The following is a 24621-nucleotide window of genomic DNA, read 5'->3' as shown; positions in this document are numbered from 1 at the left end:
TTTGTGTGCAGTTTGTATTATAACAAGCGCGGCCAACCTTTAGAAACTGTACATATTATATGAAGCGAAAAGGTGCCAAAGGTTTTAGAAACTAATGTAGATCAATATAGTGTGTTTTGTTTTATTTTAGGTGGGTTGAGAGTTGAAATTGAAAAGTTAATAAGAACTGGGACTAAAAGTTTATAAAAAAAAATAACAATTAAGATTAAAGGGTTTGAAAAGTTTCATTTCATGGAGTTTCAATATTGGTACAGATAGATTTTATTTTGCGCGCCCTTCAAAATGATACCCTAGTTTTCACTTTCTTAAATTTCTGAAAATTTCTAATAATAGTTGATTCTATTCGTGACCTTCTCTGAAATTTTCAAACTATATTTTTTAAGTTTAAAAGTTAAACGAAATATTTATCTTGAAGTTATATATTATGGGTCAAATCTTTCAAAAAATTTTAATTAGAAAACTAACAGGTATTTTGCAATTAAGTTAGTTTTTTTCTTCAGCTTTTTATATAATTTTGACTGATAAAGTTTGTTTGTGTTGTTGACTTGGGCAGGTGTTCACGGCGTACGAGACGGGTCTGGCGAGCGGGACGAGTCTGAAGCTGCACGTGACGGCGCGGACGACGGCGCGCGAGGTCGTCGACCTGGTGGTGCGTCAGCTGAACATGGCGGTGGTGCTGAAGGGGCGGTCGGGGCCCGTGTACGGCAGCGAGCAGCTCAAGCAGTTCTGCCTGGTGGCGGTGATCGGGGCGCGCGAACGCTGCCTGCGCGACGACTTCCGCCCCCTCGCCCTGCAGAACCCCTGGCGCAAGGGTCGCCTCTACGTGCGCATGAAGCACGACGTGCTCGCGGCCATCGAGCAGAGTTCGCGCCACTCCGCCTACCTCTGACTCGGAAGGAAACCTGCTTTATTTCCATCGCCAAATCAAAATTTTCATATTAAAAGGAAAACCTGTTACTCTATTCGTGTTAGGAATAAAAATAGATGGCCTATCTTATAAATTGTAAAGCAGCGGCACACTTTTGAAAAGTCTCAATTCTGAATCAGTAATTTCAGTTGAAACGAATCTCTTTTTAAAATCTTACTTTGACCATATAAAAATTAAATTAAAAATTGTGAAAAACTTGTCCCTGGAGATTAATTTTGTATCGGTTTTTGGCGAAAAAAGTCCAGGAATCAAGATTTCTCTTGGTAGTAGAAAAAGTACCTTTGTACATTGTGGCGTATTTTTTGTAATACTTTTTATATTTCTTGCAAGAACATGAAACTAACGCCAGTTGATAGTAAATTTAGTAAGCTTTCAAAACTCTCCAAGTTTGCTTGAATTAAACAATTTTTGGCGCCTAGGATTTCAATTGTTTAAACAGTGAGGTCAATTTTTGTAATTTTTTACTGGTTTTTCAGCTCTAGCTCATCTGGAAAACATTTCAGAGAAAATTGATTCTTGCAAAACCTGTAGAAAATTTGATTTTGCGCACATTTTATATTCAACATTTTCCTCTAAAATGTTTTCCACGAGAGCTGAGGTTTAAAAAATAATTAAAAAATGACCAAAAATTGGCCATTGTTGAAACAATTGAAATTTTAGGCACCAAAATCGTCTAATTTAAGAAAAATGGTGAGCGTTTTAAGGCTTAATAAATTCCCTATCGATTGATGTTGGTCTCATGTTTGGGCAAATTAATATAAAAATTGAAATACGCCATTTTTTAAAGACACTTTTTGACCTGCATAGATTATATATCTTTGGAAATCTTAATCTCAGAAAATGTGTCTCAATAGATCCTGGACTAAAGAAAAACATCTGTTATTTTTAAGGAAACTTCACAAGCTCCGCTCAATTTTGGGAATTTTTCACCTCAAATAAGCAAGGAATCGGAAAGATCCGTCACGATCTCCGGGAATTTTGATTTTTTTTTATCAAATCAGAATCGTACTTTGCGAAAGTGTGCTTGCCCTTGAATTACTGCTGATAATTATTCCAACTGCTGTTAACTAGATGTGTGTGTACATCTCAAAACACAATCGAACAAGGTAATCGTCCTTTGTAAACGCCCACGTTTGCTGTTTTGCCCGCCAAAAGAATGTGAATTGAACAAAAAGGGAGCTCGGAATTGCTCTGCCGCGCGCCTGAGCCAACCTGAAAAAAAACGCGGCCAGAACTTTTGGGACCTCCCTTGCCACTACTTACGATGTTTCTCAATGGGCTTGTTGAAGGAAGATGTGATTTGGATTATCTAGATTTAAGAGAGTATAAATGTTTATATATATATATTGTTGTTCCTACATGAGACTTGTAAATATACAAATTGAGGAAAAATCATCAACGGCTGAAACAAACAAACGACATCTCATTAGGGTGTAAGCGCGAGATTTAGCAAAAGAGAGTTATTTTTAAGAGGCCCCCATATATGAGCTTATTTTAGATCTGCCCTGAGAGAGTTGATTTCTGAAAGGGAAGCAAACACCAAGTTTACAGAAAAGACACACGTGTACTCAAAAATTAATAATTTATTTCCCCGACGTTCAATGTGATGTTGCAACAAAAAGTGACAAAAGAAGAAGAAATTGTGTCTGTGTATCAATGTTGTTGTTGCAGGAGCTCTCAGATGAAATAAAATAAATTTGATTTCGACTCGGCACTGTTTTTTACGCTTCCGAACCCACTCTCGGAACTTATTTTCGCCGCAAAAAGTACTCGGCAAACACTTGAAAAGCGCGTTGCAAAAGCAGACACACAAAAACTCGGCAAATAAAAGCGCTCTTTTATTACAACGACCGGCCAAGCACGGAGGAAAAATCATCGCGTTACATTTCATTTGACGACTCCATTCATGCAAATGGACCGGTTAAATTGCAAAAACTGCTTAATCCTTTGTCTTGTGCAATCCAAGCAAAATTAAAATAAGAAGTAAACGTTTTTTATTCACAGATTAAAAAATGGATCTTACTCTTATGATGAAAATTTAAAAAGAAATCAAAGAATTAAGGTTCGTTAAAACGTGTAGGATAGAAATGTGGATGGATTTTTTTATTATGAAAAACGCTATAACCATAAAATCCGTTCCAATCTGTTTTGTTGAGTAATTTTGCTGAATTTGTCTTATTTTTACAAGAGTAATTCTTTTTATAAATTAAAATTAAGCATATTAATGGTTGAATTTGAGGAAAAAGTAGTTTTTCCGTGGGCTAGGTCATCTCTGGGGCGAGCGCCGCGATTAGACGAATGCGCGCGCGACACTGTAACAATGGTGCGGTGACGTCACAATTAAAGTGGTGTTGTATTGGCATCTGCGCTTTGAAAACACCGGCGATCAATAGCGGGCCGTGTAGGCAACACGCGCAGCCAGCCGAAGACAGGCAGGGCTGCCTGCCTTGCCTGCCAAACGCAACAAGGACAGACGAGTGCAGACCTCGCGCCGGCCAACAACTGCCGCCGCGTGCAGTGCGGCCCACCCTGCCTCCCTGCCATGCCGACGCCCTGAACAAAGGTACACACGTAAAACAGCAAACTCAATTTTATCAGCCGAAAGCAAAATTGGAATGTTTGAAACGCAGGTCAAATATTCTAATTTCTTTAATCAAATTCAATCACTTGGCCTGATTAGAGGAAACGATTAACCCCACCCTGACCTCCATTTTACGCTAATTTTTTTAATCACTTGCTGATTTTGTTTGATTCTTAGATCAGATCGAAAAATCAGACGTTCTTTTGAAATTATTTTTGAAACAATTAAATTTAATAAAAGACAGATTTTGTTTATTATTATCGTCTGAAAACCATAAAAGATTCTTTGTAACTGAAAAAAGTAATTATTTCAAAGGTTTCAATTTTGAAAGCTACGCTGCGGAAATTAAAAAAGTCAGTTTACTCTCCGAATATTGAACATTTCAAAGATTTGAAAGTGTATCTTTATTTTCAATTTTTCAGTTATTTGTTTATTTCCTTTGCAAAATCTGTTCTCAATAGCTTAATTTTCTATTGCAACCATTATTTTCATCAGCTGATTTCCAGTTTTAACTTCCATATCGGGGAAGTTAATATTCATTTTGAGACATATTTGTTCAAAATTTTATGTATTTTTCAGTGGGAGAAAAAACTAATCTTAAACGATTTCTTCGCAACAAATAAGTTTAAAAAAAACACAATTATTTAGGGAAAAACCACAAATTTAACTGAATTATGAACAATTTTTCGCCCAATTTTGAGGATTAAGGAAGTTTATCTAATGTAAAGTTTAATTTAGTAAGAGCCTTTCCTGTGTTTAATTGTTCACTTTTTGGTGGAGGCAACGAGCCGTGGATTATAATTTCTCCTCTCTCTCTCTTATAATACACGCCGGGGTTGGTTAGTCTCAAGTTTAAATAAGAGCCAGGTCGTTTGTTTGTTTCCGGCTTTGCGACTTTCAGGCCGCCGCGTCGAGGCGTCGAGGGGGCAGTTTCGCGAGTACGTCTGCAGGGAAAAGAGACGCGCGCGCTTTTGTCAAATTTACGACTTCTTCAAACACGTGACACATCAAATTCAAAGTTTTTTATTTCATCGCCAGTGAAGCAGGTTTTTTACAATCGAAAGAAACGTTTCAAATTTAAAAAAAAATGCGTTTTTAGAGTTTTATACGCGAGAGGCGCCATTTGTGTGCGACGCCGAGCTCGAAAATTAACCTGCGCTCATCTCGCTCCGCCGGCCGGAATAAATTAGAATTCTGCATAATTCCGCAGGGCCAGAGACAAAAGAGGGTCGCGTATCGAGTTGCAGCGTCGCAGAACTCGTTAGAATATTCCGTCGCCCAATGAAGCGCAAGTTTAATTAAAGTGGAGCTTCTTTGATCAAAAACAGCAATGCAGCAAGTTGTTATCAAAGAGACAAATTAGATTCAGATATCCTAATTTACTTTTAAAGCAATTAGAGCTACAATAAAAGACGAATTGATATTTTATATTTACACGAACAAAAAATTTATAATAATGCAAGCTTAAATTGCGCCATTTAAAAACAAAGGAAGCTTTCAAAAAGATTGTGTTTTTCTTCTTTCTTGCCTCTGTTTTTTACTTATTTTGATTTCCCATCAAATTTTACTTATTATCGCAATAACATTGAGCAAGAATTAAACAATATTCGAAAGAGATTCTTTTTTACATAAAATTTGGACCAAAAGCGGCGTGTGTGCGGAAAATGTGGCGCGCACGCAGTCACGCATTGTGTCTGTGGCGCGAATCGATATTTGAAATTTGCAGCGCCGGGAAATTTGGCGGCGCCGCGCGCGCGTCCCTTTTCCGCAGTTGTTTATCTCTGCGGGATTTATTCGTGGGCACGCCCGGCCCTTTGGCTCTCTCGAATTTTCCGCCTCCCGAAACCAATTTCTGACTCGTCACTTTTCCCGTCAACCGCTTTTCCTCTCTCGCGTGTGTCCGCCATTAGAACTCGACAGCGCACGAGTCCAATTCATCACAACTCCTTTCATGACGTGGACCAAAATTTCCTTGAATCAAACAAAAATATGAAATATATGAATGTATTTCCAAAGATATAAAATAAATTATTTATGAACCGCTATATGAGTACCATTTTTATATTTTATTTTTAGAGAGAGAATTAAATGAGATTTTGGTTAATGTTGGAAATTGTGAGGCGATATTGCCAAGAGACTGGTGCGGCGTGTAATGTGGAAGCAGCTCTGAAATTACTCTCGGGCCGCCCTGAGCGAAAATCGTTACAAAAAGCGGCGCTCCTTCCTCTCGAGCTTATCGCAGGGGCCGTGTCAGAGTCTCTCAAATTTCCTGAGCCAGGTGAGTTTGTATTTGCGGGAGCGTGAAAAGATGCAAAAAAGTGGCACACGTGGCGCATTATCCGGCGCCCCGCGTAATGACGAGCGCAGAGTCAACAGCCCTCGTCCTTTTCACCGCTCGAGAGCCATAAATATTTAGACTGCAGCCGCCTTCAAAGGGGGATGAGAGCTTCCTTATTCGCCGCTCAGCTCACTAATGACCGCGACCCTTTGATTGCCCAACTCAAAGGCGACAAGCAAACGTGATTTGCTTCGTCTCACTCTCGCACCACAATGGAAATTTATAACTTTTTGCATCAACGCAAAAACTGAACGCAAACCTCGAGATACAAAAACCGAGGGAAGCAGCTACAGAAGATTTGCTTTTGCTTAAGTTGATGCAAAATCAGATTCTGAATTCTGATCGGTGTAATTTTTTTAGTCATATCTCTAAAATTTCAAACATTTTGAATTCAAAATCCTGGCTTATGATTGATGAGGTGATTCTGTTGTACTTCATTTCCAAATGAACCCTCAGGAAAGTGCAAATCAAAATCACCAATCAAAATTGGAAAAAATCGCGGCTTTTTTAAATCAAATTTCTTAAACATAATTGGAGATTAACATCAAAATTTGATTAGAATTGTTCCGTTGGATAGACAAAGTCATGAGGAATCGATTCGTGACTAAGAAGGTCAAGGTCACCTTGATAATTCCTGAGAAATGTACATTTAAAAAAATCGAGCGTTCTCATTGGTCCGAAAGCTTCCCCCACCACCTTTTTCATATTTGCTGCTTCATAGGATGTGTGACACATCATTTGAAAGGTCATTGGTGACCTTTTGATTGTTGCGTTTAAAACTCAGTTTTTTGCCTGCATCTTCTAAGGTCCCGCGTTTTCAGTGCCGAAAATAAATCTTTGGTTCCCACGTGTTCGTCTCCAATGATCTCTCGCTGCGTTTTCAAAGGGGCGTCTTCTCCCCCCATTCGCTGCTCTCGAGATACGCACATGCCCTGCTTGAGAAATGATTTGGTCTCCACTTGTCCATTCTTGATCAATTATCGCTCGCGCAACTTTCTTTGGGGCCCAAAAGCACTCTCTCGGTCTGGTGTCGTGCGAGGAATTTATCACCGTCCGCGACCTCTGCCCTTTTCTCGCCGAACGGCCCCAGCTCGCCCCGTAATAACCGCAATAACTCTGCAGGCACACCCGAGGGAGCGCAATTTTCAGCTCGGCCGCGCATTAAATTTCGCGCCCTTTGTTTTCCTTGCTTAAGATCAAAATGTTGTCCAAGCGAATTATACCTGCGCTCAACAAAGAAGCCGTATGTGGAGTTTCATTTACTTCTCTGGTGACAAAAATGAAAAATAAATTTCAAAAATAAAATCAGAAAAGTACAAGTTCTGCTTATCGAAGGCTATGTGGAGACTGCTGGGATTTATGTTATTTTCCCAAGCAGCTTTTTTAGAATAGAAACCATTTTATGATTTTCATAGCAGGTAAATACAATTTAAATTATACATTTTAAAGTTATTTTTCCTCTTTAAAAATTGCTGGATTATTTCAATTAAGCATAGACAATATTCTTGAATTCAGCCATAAATGTACTTAAAAATATGAAATTTCATTTTCTTTTGAAACATTAATTACTAATTTGCAACGACTTATATTCAAAATAAATAATTTTTTAGCGAATTAAAATATTAAAACGCCAGCCTAGCCAATTAAAGGGAGTGAAGTCTGGAGCAGAAACATCTGCAGCTCTTCTTGCATTCGTCCGCGTCCGGCATTGTTAAGTCGAACTTATGCAGCCCGCAGGAAAAGTAGGGCGAGCGGGTTGCATACTCGGTCGGTTACCAGGCGCTCCGAGCTCCGTTTCGAGGGGGCGGCCTGCACTGAGAAAGACAGACATGCCCGTGAAAAACTATTATTCTACTCCGTCCGCGCAAAACCTTTTCGTCGGGGCTGCAATGCAACTCTGGCCCATGTGAGAATCCCAATTAAGCCCCTCGGCCTCCCTTTTAAGCAGGTGCATTTTCATCTTCGCGTCCTCTTCTAAAAAACTAATGAAATTAATGACAAAAATAAACCTAAAAATTTGATAATTGATGAAAATTTTATTTAATGGTTCATCTTTATTAAGATTATTAATTATTAATAAAAAATATTTCCATTTTAATCGCAATTTCAAACGCATTTCACTTGTTTCAGTATGAACGTGGGGCGTCAACATAATTTTAAAGCATAAAAATGATGTCGTTAAATAAATAGAACTGTCACGGTCATTGGTCAATAATATAATAATGTGCAATTTGAAAGAGGGGAATGAAGCATAAATTATTTTGAATTATTGAAAAATATTTTAAAATGTGTGCGTTGTTTTGGAGGCGCTGTGGCTCGTGCAGACTTTCGTCCCCAACACCACTCAGCGTTTCAAAATTTGAGGCCAGGGGTCTAATTCTGTAAGATAGAATCGTTCCATTTCCATTTCTATTTCATTTTCCATTTGCTTACCCATTCTATTTCGTCGCCTATTTTGATAACGACTACTATTTCGCTGCCATTCCATTTCCATTTCTATTTCGTTGTCAATTTTATTAGTTGTGCCATTTATTTATTTATTATTTAATTTAATTACTGCCTATGCTTGCAGTGCTCTTCGAATGGTTTTTAATATTCAGGTTGATAAAATTATATGAATTATTTAATTTCCAATGAAAATGTATATTTATAATTCTTATATGTCTCTCGCACCCCCTTTTAATCGAATATTTTTATGGCTCATAATTAGGGGGGATCAAGATAATTTTTCCTTTCATGAAGTTAATTAAATCAATTTCTTAAAAATTGGTTGAATTCAAATACAATTATAATATTTTTTTTTAGCAAATTAGCAACCATGCATTTTGTATTATTTAATTCATCGCGTGCGCTGCTTGGTACCACAATTTGCTCCCACACTGTGGTACCACAATTTGCGCCCACACTGTGGTACCACAATTTGCTCCCACACTGTGGTACCACAATTTGCGCCCACACTGTGGTACCACAATTTGCGCCCACACTGTGGTACCACAATTTCCTCCCACACTGTGGTACCACAATTTCCTCCCACACTGTGGTACCACAATTTGCGCCCACACTGTGGTACCACAATTTGCTCCCACACTGTGGTACCACAATTTGCTCCCACACTGTGGTACCACAATTTGCGCCCACACTGTGGTACCACAATTTGCGCCCACACTGTGGTACCACAATTTGCTCCCACACTGTGGTACCACAATTTGCTCCCACACTGTGGTACCACAATTTGCGCCCACACTGTGGTACCACAATTTGCGCCCACACTGTGGTACCACAATTTGCGCCCACACTGTGGTACCACAATTTGCGCCCACACTGTGGTACCACAATTTGCGCCCACACTGTGGTACCACAATTTCCTCCCACACTGTGGTACCACAATTTGCGCCCACACTGGGGTACCACAATTTGCGCCCACACTGTGGTACCACAATATGCGCCCACACTGTGGTACCACAATTTGCGCCCACACTGTGGTACCACAATTTGCGCCCACACTGTGGTACCACAATTTCCTCCCACACTGTGGTACCACAATTTGCGCCCACACTGGGGTACCACAATTTGCGCCCACACTGTGGTACCACAATTTGCGCCCACACTGTGGTACCACAATTTCCTCCCACACTGTGGTACCACAATTTCCTCCCACACTGTGGTACCACAATTTGCTCCCACACTGTGGTACCACAATTTGCGCCCACACTGTGGTACCACAATTTGCGCCCACACTGTGGTACCACAATTTCCTCCCACACTGTGGTACCACAATTTGCTCCCACACTGTGGTACCACAATTTGCTCCCACACTGTGGTACCACAATTTGCGCCCACACTGTGGTACCACAATTTGCGCCCACACTGTGGTACCACAATTTGCTCCCACACTGTGGTACCACAATTTGCTCCCACACTGTGGTACCACAATTTGCGCCCACACTGTGGTACCACAATTTGCGCCCACACTGTGGTACCACAATTTCCTCCCACACTGTGGTACCACAATTTGCGCCCACACTGGGGTACCACAATTTGCGCCCACACTGTGGTACCACAATATGCGCCCACACTGTGGTACCACAATATGCGCCCACACTGTGGTACCACAATTTGCGCCCACACTGTGGTACCACAATTTGCGCCCACACTGTGGTACCACAATTTGCTCCCACACTGTGGTACCACAATTTGCTCCCACACTGTGGTACCACAATTTGCGCCCACACTGTGGTACCACAATTTGCGCCCACACTGTGGTACCACAATTTGCGCCCACACTGTGGTACCACAATTTCCTCCCACACTGTGGTACCACAATTTGCGCCCACACTGTGGTACCACAATTTGCTCCCACACTGTGGTACCACAATTTGCTCCCACACTGTGGTACCACAATTTGCGCCCACACTGTGGTACCACAATTTGCGCCCACACTGTGGTACCACAATTTCCTCCCACACTGTGGTACCACAATTTGCGCCCACACTGTGGTACCACAATTTGCGCCCACACTGTGGTACCACAATTTCCTCCCAAACTGTGGTACCACAATTTCCTCCCACACTGTGGTACCACAATTTGCGCCCACACTGTGGTACCACAATTTCCTCCCAAACTGTGGTACCACAATTTCCTCCCACACTGTGGTACCACTATTTGCTCCCACACTGTGGTACCACAATTTGCTCCCACACTGAGGTACTTTAGACTAAACGCCTTATTCAAATAATTTTTTATACATTTTATTGACTTGAGTATATTAAAAATCATTTGAAAATTACTGTAAGCGCATATGCAATAATTAAACTAAATATATATATATATATATATATATATATATATATATATATATATATATATATATATATATATATATATATATATATATATATATATATATATATATATATATATATATATATATATATATATATATATATATATATATAAATATGGCTCAACTATAAAAATTGACGACGAATTAGAAATGGAAATGGATAGGCTGCGAAATAGAAGTCGTAATCGAAAAAGGCGACGAAATAGAATGGGTAAGCAAATGGAAAATGAATATAGAAATGGAAATAGAAACGAAAAAGCTTACAGAATTAGACCCCAGGCTCCATTTTTCCATGAGAATTTATCGCTGCCCGTCGTAAAGCAAATTTTTCACCGTTTTCACAACTCGGGGCTCGTAAACAGGAGGCGCGCATCACACACGATGGCTTTAATTAATCTTTATCAGATCATAATGCGGCGCTCCATTAATCTTCACACACGGTGAATGCAAAAACTTCCTTCACGGCGTCATAAAGCGAGATCCGGGCATGCAAATTTTATTGCTGAAATGTGATTTGTGCAGAATAACTTACTTAAAAACCACCAATTTACTTCTTAATCACATAAAACGAAAAATTTATTATTTGAAATTTGTTATTTGTATTCTCTGTAATAAAAGATATATCGTTGCAATTTGTAGTATTAAAATAGAACACAAAAATGCACAAAATTTTATGTAATTTATTTATCTAATTTTATTATATTTAAATAGTAAAAGTTGAATCATTTCCTGCTGAGAGTATTATCGAATTATTTCAAAAATTGGAAAACTAAAAAATAAGTGAGGGAGAAGCTGATTTAGAGGTGATGTTTTATTTTTTACCTGCTTATACTGATTGGGTTAGGTTTAAATAAATAGGTTAAATTTTGATCAATTTTATAAATAATGATTTAATTGTTTCCCGTCAAAGGACTGTTTGAAACTTTCACGTTTCGTCACCTGGCTAGGTGTGTGCATCGTCGGAAGTGCGCTTTCGTCTCTGTCCGTGCCGATGGAGCGAATCGATTTTCCATACAGTGCGAATTGAAATGTAAATCGATTGGTCCACGGGCTGCTTTTCCGCTCTGGCAAATTGTTACCGAAGTCGTTAGCGACAGCGGCAGTCGGAAATTATTCGCAGACGCGCGCGTGTCTCAAAATCAATAAAAATTCATTTTTTCCCCCAGCCCAGCTCGTCGACGGAGCAAAAAAAAAAGAAACACACGTTCCCTATAAAAATACATGATGAAGGAGAGAAAATTGAGCGCAGGGAGAAAAAGTTCTGTCGCGGCAAAGGAAATCGGCAAGAAGTGCTTTTCCACATCTCGCTCGCCGCGCCGACGAACGAATCGTTGATGAACAAAAAAGATCATACGCGTCTCTTTCTTTCTTTCTTGTTGGAGCCGCGACGACCCCTCCTTCCTGGCCCGCAGCGGCGCGGAAAAAGAAAATTGCGCGCGATAAAAAGCGACTCGCATACTGAGACGCTTAAGGTGGGAAGAACTTGTCACGCTTTTGATTGAGTGTGCAAAAAGGGAGGTTCCTTTCCCTTCCATTCCTACCCAATTGGACAGATGAAAAATGCCCAAACTTAACACAATAATAATAAAAAAAAATAATAATAATTCTTGCAAATTAAGATTTTTCTTTACAAATCGCTCTACAAACCAAAATCCGTTTTAAAATCTGCAAATTTCTCATTTTGGTACCAGGATTGGTTTAGATCAGAGTTATCAAAGTTTAAATTTAATTTATTTTATCCTTTGTTGTATAAAAAAGCAATAACTTTGCTTTTGTAAAATGACTCCCTTGAATGGCGTTTTGGCTAAAACTTCCTGGCATAGTCCGAAATTGAAAATTTTTTCCCGAAACAGATTCATTTGGAAGGAAACAAATTCTCAATAATTTCCTTTGAAATAGTAAAACATTGTTGGTTGGCAATCAATGAAAGGAAATTTTTGCAAATGTTGCATTCAGGTTTTGTGGCATCATCAATCACATTATGCAGATTGGATGCAGCGCGGATTTGTCGACTCGCCCCTTTATTCTTTGGATTTGCGCCGCGTCAGCTCATTTGCGATGCAAAGAGTTTCCAAAAGTGCTCGATAGGGTTTTTTTTAATTATGCATTTCTTGAGCGGAGTTTCCTCCATCAACAAATCTCGCTTATCTCATCAATGCATATGTGGTTTATTTAACGTTTCCGGCTTGAAAGAGGTGAAATTCATCAAAAGTAATAATTTTATGAGAACAATTTTGCATCCATTAAGGACATTAAAATGTAAAAATTTACGCAAAGATCGGCCGAAAAAATAGTCAGTGTCTTCGAAGGCACTAAAAATGACAGAGAAACTTAGTCTTAATTGGCCTCATTAACATAAAAAGTTATTATTGAAAGATTTCGATAATCTCAATTAGAAACTTTGGGTGGGTCCGAAAATCAGAGAAACGATTCTCGAAATGATTCTCGTGAAAAGATCCTTGAGAAAAGATTCTCTAGAAACCATTCTGGTGAAAAGATTCTTATGAAAAATATTCTGGACTAACGTTTATTGAGGAAAGATTCTCAAAACGACTCTCGAGAAAAGATTGTCGCTCTCAATGAACGATTCATTAGTTCAAATTTAAAGGCAGAAACGTCACTCGAGAATCCTCGCGCGAGAATCGTTTTTCTGATATTAAGCAAGAAACACATTTTTGAATTTGTTTTTTTATTGGCGATTACAATCCAAGTAAAATTATTGCACCCAAGGCTCAGTAACATGTTGTTGGCAACTCGCAAATATAATACGCAATTACTGTGCACATAAGGCCGTCCAACTTTTCGTTGGCGACGGTGCTGGAATAGACGCAGTCCCAGAGTTTGGTAGCGTCGGCATTCCACAGGGGGCTGTTCTGGGCCAGTTCTGAGCCGTCGTGCCAGCGAACGTCGTACTTTCCTCCAAAACCGTAATTCGTCCCCGACAACCACGAATAATTTTCTGGAAAATCAGATTAATTTTGGAAAAAGGTCATTAAATTTGGAGTCTTAACGGTTCCTTTTCGTTGCCTCTGCAATGGTCGCGTTCAGGTCGGCTTCGTCCCTGATGGTGGCCAAGTGCAGGCCCATCGCCTTGCACTTTCCATCGGCCTCACTCCAGTTTGCCTGTAAAAAATTTAATTGACTAATTCTGACGCAGACTCTGATAAAGTCACGAACTTTATTTGGATAAGAGAAGAAATACTTTTTGCCATTGGAAAGCCTGGTCAAGTTCGTTGCTTCTGTATTTTTTATTAAAATTTAATCATTGTTTTTAAGCAAAACGATAAAAGATAAAACTTACGAGTGCAGTTAGTAGAAAAATTAACTTTTTGCAGCTGAAACGAAATGTTCACTTTTAAAATTGTAAATTATATGAAATTAAATTAAACCCCGCGCTCAGCAGATGTAACTGCCAAGTTGGCCTCGTTTGTCTCGCTGCCATTCTGCCGCAGAATCTGCAACACCTGAAAATCTTAATTTTGTATTTGCAGTGAATTCAGAGTAAATGAAATCAGTCTTTCATTCTCACATTCATCATTCGTTGTGGAATATTTTTACAACTTGCGGGGTTTAGGAGAAATTTATTTTCAATATTTAAAGCAAGAATGAAAAGGGCAATTTTAGCAATGAAGTTGAAATTTAGATAAATTAAAATTTTTTTGCACCTCTTTTTGACGATCGCTGGCTTCTTTGGCAAATTTTTCCAACCTTTGATTTGTATCGTTTAGATTGCGCGCCAACTTGACAATTTCTTCCAAAGCCTGGAATTGAACACGTCAAATAAAACCAAGATATTGTTTTTGTTGTTAAAATTCTTCTTGTTTAGTTTTGCACCTCTTTTGCCGATTCCTTGATCCTTTCATTCGTCTCATTTCTCTGCCAAATGATCCATTTTTTTCTTTCTTTCAAAAATCCAAAATTATGTTACAAACCTCGCTACTTTTAGCCGAATTGTGCTCCAGCGATGGTTCAATTAATCCTGATAATCTCTGCTCGAAATTCCACAACTGAAATCATTCCAAATTTGATCCCTTCTTTCGATATAAATTAAATTTAATACATTATTTTAAATCAGAAATTCAGTAAATTTGATCGTAGTGAAAATTTTAATTTATTAATGAATTGATTGCCAAAAGCGAAACTTTTTCTTACTTTGTTTGAGAGAACAAAGTAATTGAGCAGGAAAGTTGCCAGCAGGACGAAGGAAAGGACGCAGACGAACAAAGCGATCCTTCTTTTACTTTCCTTTTCTGCTCTTTCAAACAATTTTACTTTGACCAAACTCGGATCGCACGAGGACAATTGATCCACGTCAAAGGGACTAGGCGCTCTGTAAGTTGCGGACGCGTCCATGTTTCCAAGTCGAGTAAATTGATGTGCGCAGTTTTTAAAAATTTCCCCCACACCGTTTCCGCTGATTTCGATAAATGCTCAGACGAGACGAAGAAGAACAATGCTTGCTTCCGTTCTTTTATAATTTCGTCACAACATATCACGTAATAACTAATAAACTAATCGAAAGGTTGAGTTAGCTGCAGAAAGAAAACTATTAATTATAAAGTTTTATTTTTAATAATTTTTATTTTTGGTAGGCATTTCTGGATTGAAAATATTTTCCCTTTTTCTTTCAAATTTTTGATAAGGTTGAGGTGCAGTTTGAATGTTGCAGACACGGAATCGATCGGGAATGGCTTTTGAAATTTCTGGACAGACTCCAAAGTGCTTTATTTGACGGGCGCTGCAAATTATTATCCGAATGCAAAGCTTTCAAACTCGACTCAAATTATTGCTCACTCCGCCTAATTGCTTCCAACGAAATGGATATCCCGACGGATCGATCTGAAATTTTTTATTTCAAGTCGCGTTTGATAAAAATAAAGAGCAATTTCGAAGTTTCGGATTTGAAATCCCCGCATTTGAAGCCAAATTGCAGTCGAATTAAAATGATGTGTTTTGCGCCTTTGCCTGTTTTGAAAGTGCTAATTCGCTCAGTGCTTTTGCACAAGTGGCCATTTCGGAAGTAACAAAGCGCGCGCCAGACTCGTCTCCGCTCTCTCTCAATGCAACAATGCGCGAATTTTAATCTCGGCACATCCAAACAAGCGCCCCGTGTTATATATTTTGCTTTTTGTTCCGGCGAAACAAAGAGCCTGATGAAGAGACCAACCAATCTTTAGGGACCAGACCGACGGCGCTGCTGCTGCATGTTGTTCTTTTCAACAAACCCTTTTCCTTAAACTAATTCAAACACGAAAATTACAGAATTTTTTATATTCAAAACTTATTCTTGCAGTTTTCCAAAAATAATTCAATTTCTTTTAAATAACTTTACAATATAATTTTATTTAAAAAGCAATTTGAAAGAAATATGTGTCAAATAATTTGAGCGCGGGTGCACTTTTGGGCGAATGGAAAAAGCTGCTTTTCACGCTACGCTCTCTGGCCTGGAGGGAAGTTAATGTGCGGCTAATTAGTATGGATGGCGCGGGCCGAGTTCACGCTCAAATAATCAAAAATAATGACACGCGCTTCTTCCCCGGCCGCAGTGAGAAAGAGAACTCGCCGCGTAATTTGTTGCTGCCGCTCTGCGGTCTTAACTTTTATCTCGGCGCCGCTCAAAATAATGGAATAAGAGGCGAGAGCAAAAGTGATAAGGGGCCGACACTCGTCACCACAAATTGATTGCTTCGAAATATCGATTTTGAACTCAGTGTTTACTTCATTTCAAGCGTTTTCTTTTAAACAAGGAGCAACAAAATGGAAAGACAGGAAAATAGGGGAAAATCAGAATTATACAATTTTTAAATTCTGCAGGGAAAATTTGATTCATAGATTAATGAAATTTCACTAAAATAAAAAAATTCAGGGTAAGTTTAGCAATTAATTGTTCTGTCAGGAGTTTCAATTTTAATAAAAAATCTAGATCATTGAAATGTTGCTGTAATTTTGGGTCAAAAGCGTTTTAGATAAGAAAGTTGCGAACTGATGCACTTGTCGTTCTTTCGGACTTGCTTGTTTTATTTTGTTTGCCCTGGGGGCGCGATCGTCGTGATATTAGATTGGCCCTGGTCCAAACCGCCGCGCACTATCTTTCCGAGCAAATAAATAGGATGTGTAAGTAAAGAGCCGACGAGCCTCTCATTGGCATCGATTTTTCTTCACAGCTTCGGCCACTGCGCCGCACTGCGCTGCCCACATAAATCAGCCAAAGCTACAATTAATTCTAAATCTTATTTCAATGATCGTTGCCGATCTTTGACCTTCGGCTCTAATTGAATTTTGTCAGAATTCCCTCGGAGCGCCTGATTGGGCCCAATTTGGAGACGAGGGTCGAATTCCCCCCGAGACGCACTTCTGCGCGCATGTAAAACAATCGGCCCAACGCACAATTACGCAGCGCAGACCTTTCCAGGCCTCTTCTTTATAGTGATATCCTAATCAAATTTAAGAAGGCAGAGGCTAAAAAGTTGAGCTAAAACGGATTTTTTTTTTAAAATTTGTGTTTTAGGAATTTAAATTGGAAAGGATAAAGAAAATAAATTGGACAACAAAGCAATTTTTATACACATTCTTGCTCTAGTATTTTTCAATTTTAAGCGCGTTTCAATAATTTTTTATAGAAAATAATGAATTTTCATTGAAATTGTTGAATTCTTCCAATCCAACTCATTTTCTCCTTTTATTTTCTGTATATTTTTAAATATCTGATTTTTCAATATACTACAATATGATCAATTTTTTTTTTATAAAATTGATAATTATTTTATTTTCTTAAGCATATTTTGGTTCATTTCCGATTAATAAGTGAAAAAGTGAATCACCTTTCTTCTTATTTTTAGTATAAATTAATCAATTCATGATTCATATTTTTCTTCAACTTTTGAGTTTTCCAAATTCTGGATTTTCCCTCCACCAAACTCGTCCCCTTTCTTATGTAATTGGGCGCATCAGACCCTGGGGTCAAATCAGATTTTGGTGGAGGTCAAAGGTGTTGATTGGCCCTGTTTGTTGTTGGCAGAGGGTGCAGATCGCGCTAGGATGGCTTGCGGCGGTCGCAGGGGCGGGGCGTGTCGGCGCCTGGGTCTGTGCCGGCTGCTGATCCTGATGGCCGCGGCCTGGCAGCTCGGCCTCTTCCTCGAGTCGCTCCAGTCCTCGCGGCACCTGCAGCCCAACAACGCCGCCGCCCAACAGGTACTTGATAATTTTTCTTCAAAACTCTTTACTTTTACCCCAGGCCCGCGATTTACGCCTCCCCCGCGGCTTCCAAGATTGATGGCCCCTTTTATGTGGCTCCATTTTTTCCGCCGCCACCACCGATCGTCCCTTTGAACAAAAGCATTAAAGCAGGCAGCCCGCAAATCTCCTTCTCACCCACAAGCAAGAAAAATTAGCTTTCACAAAGAGAGGGAAGAAAGAATCGCTTTTGCACTTTTTATTGCTCCGCTTGATTTATACGCAAATATAATATCGTTTTTTCTATGAAAATGCAATATTGAATTTTTTTGAAAACAAACAAAACTTTTTATGCATTTTTTTTTTCTTTCTTTTTAACAATTTATGTACTTTTCGATTATATAGTAAAAATATTTGCAATACATCATGACAAAAACCGCAGTACTCTGTTTAGAAATCAAGTTGTAAGTAAAAAAAAACTGTTACACCATAAAAAAATTCATTCTCTTCATTTTCTAATTCAATAAGAAACATAATTTTACTGGGCATTTTTCTATTTCTTCTAAATATAACGATAGATGAGACGTAAATTCAGGTTTTTTGCGTGACTCGGAGAAATCCAAATTTCCTCTTTTCTCGCTTTAAAACTTTTCTCGAGCACACGGAAGAAAGAGAAACAAGACCCAATCTGTGCGGGAAATGAGAAGGAAAGAAACACACACACCTAATTATACGCGCTGGCTCGCAACTCCAACGCAAACGAGACGCCCAAGAGAGGTAAAAAGAAGGCTTTTGTTTGCTTGCACCCCCATTAAACTGCAAATTAGCTTCAAGACGCGCATACATTTTCGCAGGGGGTGCGTCAAACAAAGGCTTGTCTGGACCGGGCAAATTACACGCCAACGCAAAACAGACTTCTTAATTGCCAAGAAAAACGTCTGTTTTACTTAGCAAATCTTTAAATTTATACAGACGGTTTGAATTTATACATGTTTTAAGAAAAAAATTCATTTTAAATTTATCACACAAATGATCATACTCGAAAGGTATAAATAAGTCATTCTGAAAGATAATTAAAATTTGGAATAAATTCAGTAGATCTTACAAATGCTTCTGCAAAATTCAGTTATTTAAAGGGGGTGGAGCCCTGAAAAAAGATTAATTTAGCTTGATTAATATCCTTAAAGGACCTCAGCATAGCAAGCAAAATTTCTATTTTAATTGATTTTAAACAGAAAAAGACAAAGTTATTGAATTCCAAAGTTTCTTCAGTGGCAGCCATCTTTGTTTTTTAGGGAAACTTTAGAAATTACGCCAATTTTTAAGCAAAACTTAATTAAATATGAATTAATCGCGAGTTCACGCAAAGATCTATAAAAGATTTTTAATTTTCCGCCTTTCAGTAATTTTTTTTTTATATTTTTCAAATTTTTTCGCAGCGCCAGCGGGGGATGAACAACGTGTCGGCGGCGGTGTGGCCGATCGTGGCGCGGCTGGACGCGGCTGGTCCGGGCGTGTCCTGGACGTCTTCGTTCCCGGCGCCGGCGCCGGCCGTCGACTGGTGGCGCCTCCTGCGCACCCACGTGGGCCCCGCGTTCGTCTACTCGGCGTACTACGACCCCCGCGGGCCGGGCCCGCCCAAGGTGCGCATCATCTCGGCGCTGCCCTCCAGGTACCGCCTGCGCCCCTTCTACTGCGACCTCAAGACCGACTCGGGCGCCAGGTTCAGGGTGCCCGGCAAGCACAGGCCGATCCGCGAGAACTGGGGCCTGCCCTACACCGCCTCCTTCATCACCTGCGAGATGAAGAAGAAGCACAACGAGTACCCCGCCTACGTCTCCCTCGGCGACCCCAAGAGGAACATCACCTCCAGGTCGGTCTCGCTCGTCACGACCTCCTTCCGAATTCGTGTCGCAAGGCTGGAGGTCACGGGGGTCATTGACCTTCGGTGACCTCTGGCTTGAAAGTGTTTTGATAAGTAATTATAGTTTCATGACAATTTTTTCTTAAAATAAATTTTAACAAAATCTACCAGAGGTCACTGACCTTTCATGATTCATGACCTCTGGCACAAGTTCCTCTTTAAAACCATTATTTTCTTACGCAACTTTGACAAGATTTGATATGACCAGACTTTTTTCATGCTCAGGGGCCATTGAGGTCATTGACCTCTCTTGTGACCTCTGACTTTATAAACGCAATTTCTGTTGCTTTTTGTGTCACATTAATAGTGTTGGTGTTGGTTGCAGAGCTTTGACGGTGCACTACCCGCCGCCGAGGTCGAAGAACTCGACGGTGCCCTTCCTGACGGTGTGCGTGAAGCCGCTGCACTTCCGGTACGACCGGGCGCTGTGGCTGATCGAGTTCATCGAGATGTACAAGTTGCTGGGCGCGAACCACTTCGTGTTCTACAACAAGTCGGTGGGCGACTCGGTGTCGAGGGTGCTGCGGCACTACGCCGACGCCAAGGTCGTGTCCCTGCTGCCGTGGAACCTGCCCCTGCGATCGCAGCGCCACATCCGCACCGAGGGGCTGTTCGCGGCGCTCAACGACTGCTCGTACCGCTCCATGCACCGCTTCCAATACGCCGCCCTCGTCGACCTCGACGAGTTCCTCATCCCCCGCAAGCACTTCAACCTGACCGCCCTCATGGCCAAGATCGACCCGCCGCCGCGCACCCTTCCGCCCAGGTACAGGATCAAGGCTGAAAAGAAAACAAGGTGAAATCATACGCAGATTCCTCTCCTTTCATTCCTAATCCAATCAAAATTAAATTTCAATTATTGTTTATGGAAAAAATACTTGAAATCTCTTCCTCCTCAATCCCCGTTAATTAAGAGCGATATTCATTTTATTATATTTAATTCAAATAATATTTAAAAAAAATCCTGTAGTTTTTGTTAGTTTATTAATTCTTTAGTGTTCTTCATTAATCTCTGACATGTTGTAAAAATGGTAAAAAGTCGAGAAAATTTATAATATCTGAACATTTCCATATATTCAAATTAATATTATGAGTTGATTCCAAATTTTTATTGGTTTTCATTGTTGTTGTAAAAATTAAAAATACATTTTCCCTCTTTTGAAGTGTCGTGATTTTATTGGTATTTTAAATATTTTTTTAGATTTTTTTATATTTTTCCATGTTCTTTCTTTCTCTGAACAAACAAATAAAAAGAGTGTCGCAAAATTCAAATTTTTTCCGTGCCGCAACTGAGGTCGTTTGGCCGAAATTGGAGCCAAGTTTAATTTGGCCCGCGGTGGCGGAGGATTTTTTTTAATAAACGGGCTGCTTTGCATGCAGCGAACGTAGGCAACCTGCCCGACACCGGCGGCGGCCCGGTTGCCCACCTTGCGGCGTCCCAAGCAACTCGTAAAACCTCGCGCGCGCGAATATGCCAACCGAGTAATAAAAAAGGATATTGTTTTGCGCCGGGTGGCTGCGGTCGCTGTCTCTCCACCCGCTTTTACGACTCACCCTCGAATTTTTCTCTTTTTCACGCAAACTATACAAGAGTGCAGCAAATTCACAACTAAAGGGTGTGAAAAATTTTAGGAAATTTTAATTCAACAACTTTGCAGATCTTTTATCATGATTGAAATGTTTTTGATCTTGATTTTCTTGATAAAATAAAGACATTTTTTTCTAAAAAACAAAACTGTTTGTTCTGAAAGCTAAGAAGTAAATTTTTTTTCAAGTTTTGAAAGAAATTTTCCATATATTTGGTTTGGATTTTGCAGCCCGTCGACGGCGTCGCGATCTCCGTACGGCGCCTTCCTCTTCCGCAACGCGTTTTTCTACCTGTACTGGGAGAACGACACGAAGGCGCTGGTCAACGACGGCGACCGGCCGCCACCCTACCTGCTCACCCTGTCCAAGACGCGGCGGCTCGTCAAGATCCACAAGAGCGGCGTCCGCAGCAAGTACATCGTCCGGCCGCAGGACGTCGTCGAGCTCGGCAACCACGTCGTCTGGGAATTCGCGCCGGGTAAGTAAATTTTTGAAATAAATGCGATATTAAAAGGTCAGTTCAACCAAATTTTGCATCTTATAAATTTTTACAAACAGTTTTTGTTTTAAACTGTTGATAAATCCCTTAGTAAACATTTTCGGACTGGCATGAATTTGATTCGTGGACGAGCCTAAAAAGCAGCAAAATTCTAATAAAAATAATAATCGCTTTATTTTGCATATAATTGTTTTTGGAACCAAATTAAATTAATTTTTCTTTTGAATTGCATGATTTGGTCAGGTCGTTCCGCGTTCACGGTGCCGGAGAGCCTGGCGCTGTCGCACCACTACCGGATCTGCGAGTTCGGCGGCTTCGAGTGCACTCGGCAGCCGAGCGTCAAGGACCGCTCGGCGCACCGGTTCGCGCCCGCCCTGCTGCAGAGGGTGCGCGACGTGTGCACCTCCGTCTTCCCCGAACTGAACGGCCAGTGCCCGCCGGCCCCCCCCCCTCGGCTCCCCCTGGTGACCCTTCCTCCGCCCCCCTCCCCTCGCCGCCTCAGCAGATATTTTTCTTAACATCGACACTGACTTTTTATACGCAGACAAAAATTTAATGAAAATTAATCCTAGTGTGATGAAAAAGGGTAACCAGGTTTTAAAAATTATCATCATTTCGGTTCGAGAGAGAAAAAAATTTGTGATTCAGTGAGATTTGTGCGCGAAAGGAACAAAAATATGAAAACGCTCGCTTCAACATAATTAAATAATTAAATTTCCTTGTCTGTCGATACAAAAAAAAAGTAACGAAACGAGCTGTCTTGATTCCCCGTGGCCTCTGTGAAAAACGGATTAGCTCTTAAAATTCTCACGTGCATTTTATCTTAAAATTTCAATAAACAAAACAATGGCCAAACAAAATTCTGCCAATCTAAATTAACGACAAAATTAAATATCCTTCTCAGTGTTTAATTTTATAACAATTAAATTTAAACAATCAACCCTGTAAATGTTTTATTTGCGATTCTGTAAATGAACAAAATTAATAAGTTCGGAAGGCAATTTTTTCCACTTTCAAATTTAATCGGTGCAATAAATCTTCAAAATCAAAGTGTTTTTAAATAAAAGGTGTGGCAGAGTTTTCTAATGATCGCCGGCGTTGAGCCGCGCAACTAAACTTTTGACAAATTTTTATTATACGAGAGAGAGACACGTTCGCGCTTCTAATTTAACATTGCATAACTAATTAGGAAGAATATATCAAATTACGTGCCTGTTTTTCCCCGGCGCATCAGAGCGAGACGCAAACCCTGTTTAAAAGTAAAATTTAGGGAATAAAAATAGAGGCAATTAATTAAAACCCGTGTTTCGCGCGCTCTTTAATTGGCCCGCATGATTTTTTTTCCGTTGTTAATTAATTAAGTGTCCTTTGAACGCACTAAACAGAGTTGTTTGTAATATGGATGTGCGTGCAGAGACACGCTTTTTGTGATGGTGCCAAGGGTAAAAAATTTAATTAATCGATTCAGAGGAGCGGAATCGAATGGAAAAAGGAGAAAGAAGCTTTTGTTGTTTCTGACAGGGGGGATATTTATTCAAATATGTGAACAACTGTGAAAAGTCTACTTCCACCTATGCCTACTGTGAATATTATTAAATTATATCTTCAAATAAATCATGCTAGTATGTCTAAGGAAATTAATAATCTTTCATTTCTGCTTCAAAATCACACATTTTTTATTAATTTTTGTAATTTTACAAAAGAAATAGGTTATTTATTTTATTTTATTTTTATTTGTAAGCAAAAGGAATCCTTTTAATAATCAAAATATCCCTAAACTAAATTAATAAAAAATGCTTAAAAATTCTCAATTTATTAGCCTTTAAAAAAAATTTAATTGTTAAAATCAAATCTCTTTTCACGGAGCTAAATGTTGAGAAATTGATTTAACAAGAATCCGGGAAGCGCAGAAGAATTTACTACGCATTAGCTTTAGCCACTCCTTTGTGACACAATCAAAGGTATGTTCAATTTCGAGAATATTCTCCCTGCCTCAACAATGGTCTCACGCGAGGTCAGTTTTCTTAAAAGAGGATCGACCGAGAATGCCCTCACAGCTGGCTCTTTTTATTATAATTTTTTTTTCGTAGGGGACTCGGCCCACTTTCATTCACTTCTTTACACCTCCTGGAAAGATCTAGACGAAAAAGTATATAATAATGGACCGCTTCCAGAATCTTCTCCTCACAAGATCAAATATCCATCCAGGTAGGCTGAGCGAAGGAGGGAGGGAAAATTAAACAAAAAAAGTACAAAGGTGACTGCGCGAGTCAAAGCAAGCAAAGAGAGCAGTTCAGCTGAGTGTTATTTTCTTATTCATTTTCTCTCTGCGAATGAATTTTGAACTGAATATTTTAAAAGTTCAAACTTCAATTTGTTCATATGGGAACAAATTTTTTGACGATGCAAAGATAAAATGTAAACTGTTGCCATTTCTATTCAATGTTAAACTCTTTCTTTTGCCTTAATTATTTTTGCAAAGAGGCCGAGACGCAAACAATTATCAAGGACTTTTTACCTGTGAAATCTAGATTTCCGGCACTGCTTTAATTTCACGGCCAATAATATTCCCTTTCATGGAAAGCAGGCTTTGTCTTGCAAAGTCGGCGCAGTGGAATTTAATATAAATAAATTCCGGCGGGGCCGAGGGAGAGAAAAGGAAAAGGCTTTTTAGTGCTGCCCAGGACGTATAAATAAATCATTAGGTGCGCAGCCGAGATGCCTCTTTTGTTCTTCTTTGCCTCTCGC

At 39.7% G+C, this 24621-nt stretch overlaps 3 protein-coding genes across 12 annotated transcripts in view; 2 read left to right on the top strand and 1 right to left on the bottom strand.

Annotated features, from left to right (window-relative positions):
- The window catches only part of LOC132198155 (ankyrin repeat and fibronectin type-III domain-containing protein 1), a 75865-nt gene extending 73230 nt beyond the window's left edge, over window positions 1–2635 (top strand). For 6 of the 7 annotated variants that reach the window (XM_059621986.1, XM_059621985.1, XM_059621989.1 and 3 more), the window contains one exon: window positions 554–2635. In XM_059621986.1, the coding sequence (XP_059477969.1) occupies window positions 554–889 (336 nt within the window). In that variant the 3' untranslated portion in view covers window positions 890–2635. The remainder of the gene's footprint in view (window positions 1–553) is intronic. The other variant, XM_059621987.1, reaches the window with a different exon arrangement.
- A 754-nt stretch (window positions 2636–3389) lies between these two features.
- LOC132196910 (uncharacterized) lies at window positions 3390–23500 on the top strand. Its single transcript, XM_059619850.1, has 6 exons — window positions 3390–3491; window positions 17709–17881; window positions 19303–19736; window positions 20113–20583; window positions 21605–21852; window positions 22117–23500. The coding sequence occupies exons 2-6, from the start codon at window positions 17729–17731 to the stop codon at window positions 22389–22391; spliced, it is 1581 nt and encodes a 526-aa protein (XP_059475833.1). The 5' UTR covers window positions 3390–3491; window positions 17709–17728; the 3' UTR covers window positions 22392–23500.
- On the bottom strand, window positions 13370–15061 carry LOC132197059 (uncharacterized). Of its 4 annotated transcripts, none has more exons than XM_059620100.1 (9): window positions 14843–15061; window positions 14623–14697; window positions 14525–14566; window positions 14356–14451; window positions 14080–14154; window positions 13992–14025; window positions 13868–13929; window positions 13702–13813; window positions 13370–13649 (listed from the first exon to the last, which is right to left on the bottom strand). In XM_059620100.1, the coding sequence occupies exons 1-9, from the start codon at window positions 15041–15043 to the stop codon at window positions 13423–13425; spliced, it is 924 nt and encodes a 307-aa protein (XP_059476083.1). In that variant the 5' UTR covers window positions 15044–15061; the 3' UTR covers window positions 13370–13422. The 4 variants fall into 4 exon arrangements, with proteins under 4 accessions (XP_059476083.1, XP_059476084.1, XP_059476085.1 ...); XM_059620101.1 differs by having other exon boundaries at window positions 14080–14145; XM_059620102.1 differs by lacking the exon at window positions 14525–14566.
- Window positions 23501–24621: the final 1121 nt, after the last annotated feature.

The sequence above is a fragment of the Neocloeon triangulifer genome, unplaced genomic scaffold (genome assembly GCF_031216515.1).
Source record: "Neocloeon triangulifer isolate White Clay Creek 2 clone unplaced genomic scaffold, ASM3121651v1 ptg000012l, whole genome shotgun sequence".
In the NCBI taxonomy this organism is placed as follows: Eukaryota; Metazoa; Arthropoda; class Insecta; order Ephemeroptera; family Baetidae; genus Neocloeon; species Neocloeon triangulifer.
The sequence above is the reverse complement of the archived record's forward strand: the minus strand, read 5'-3'. Positions and strand labels throughout refer to the sequence as shown.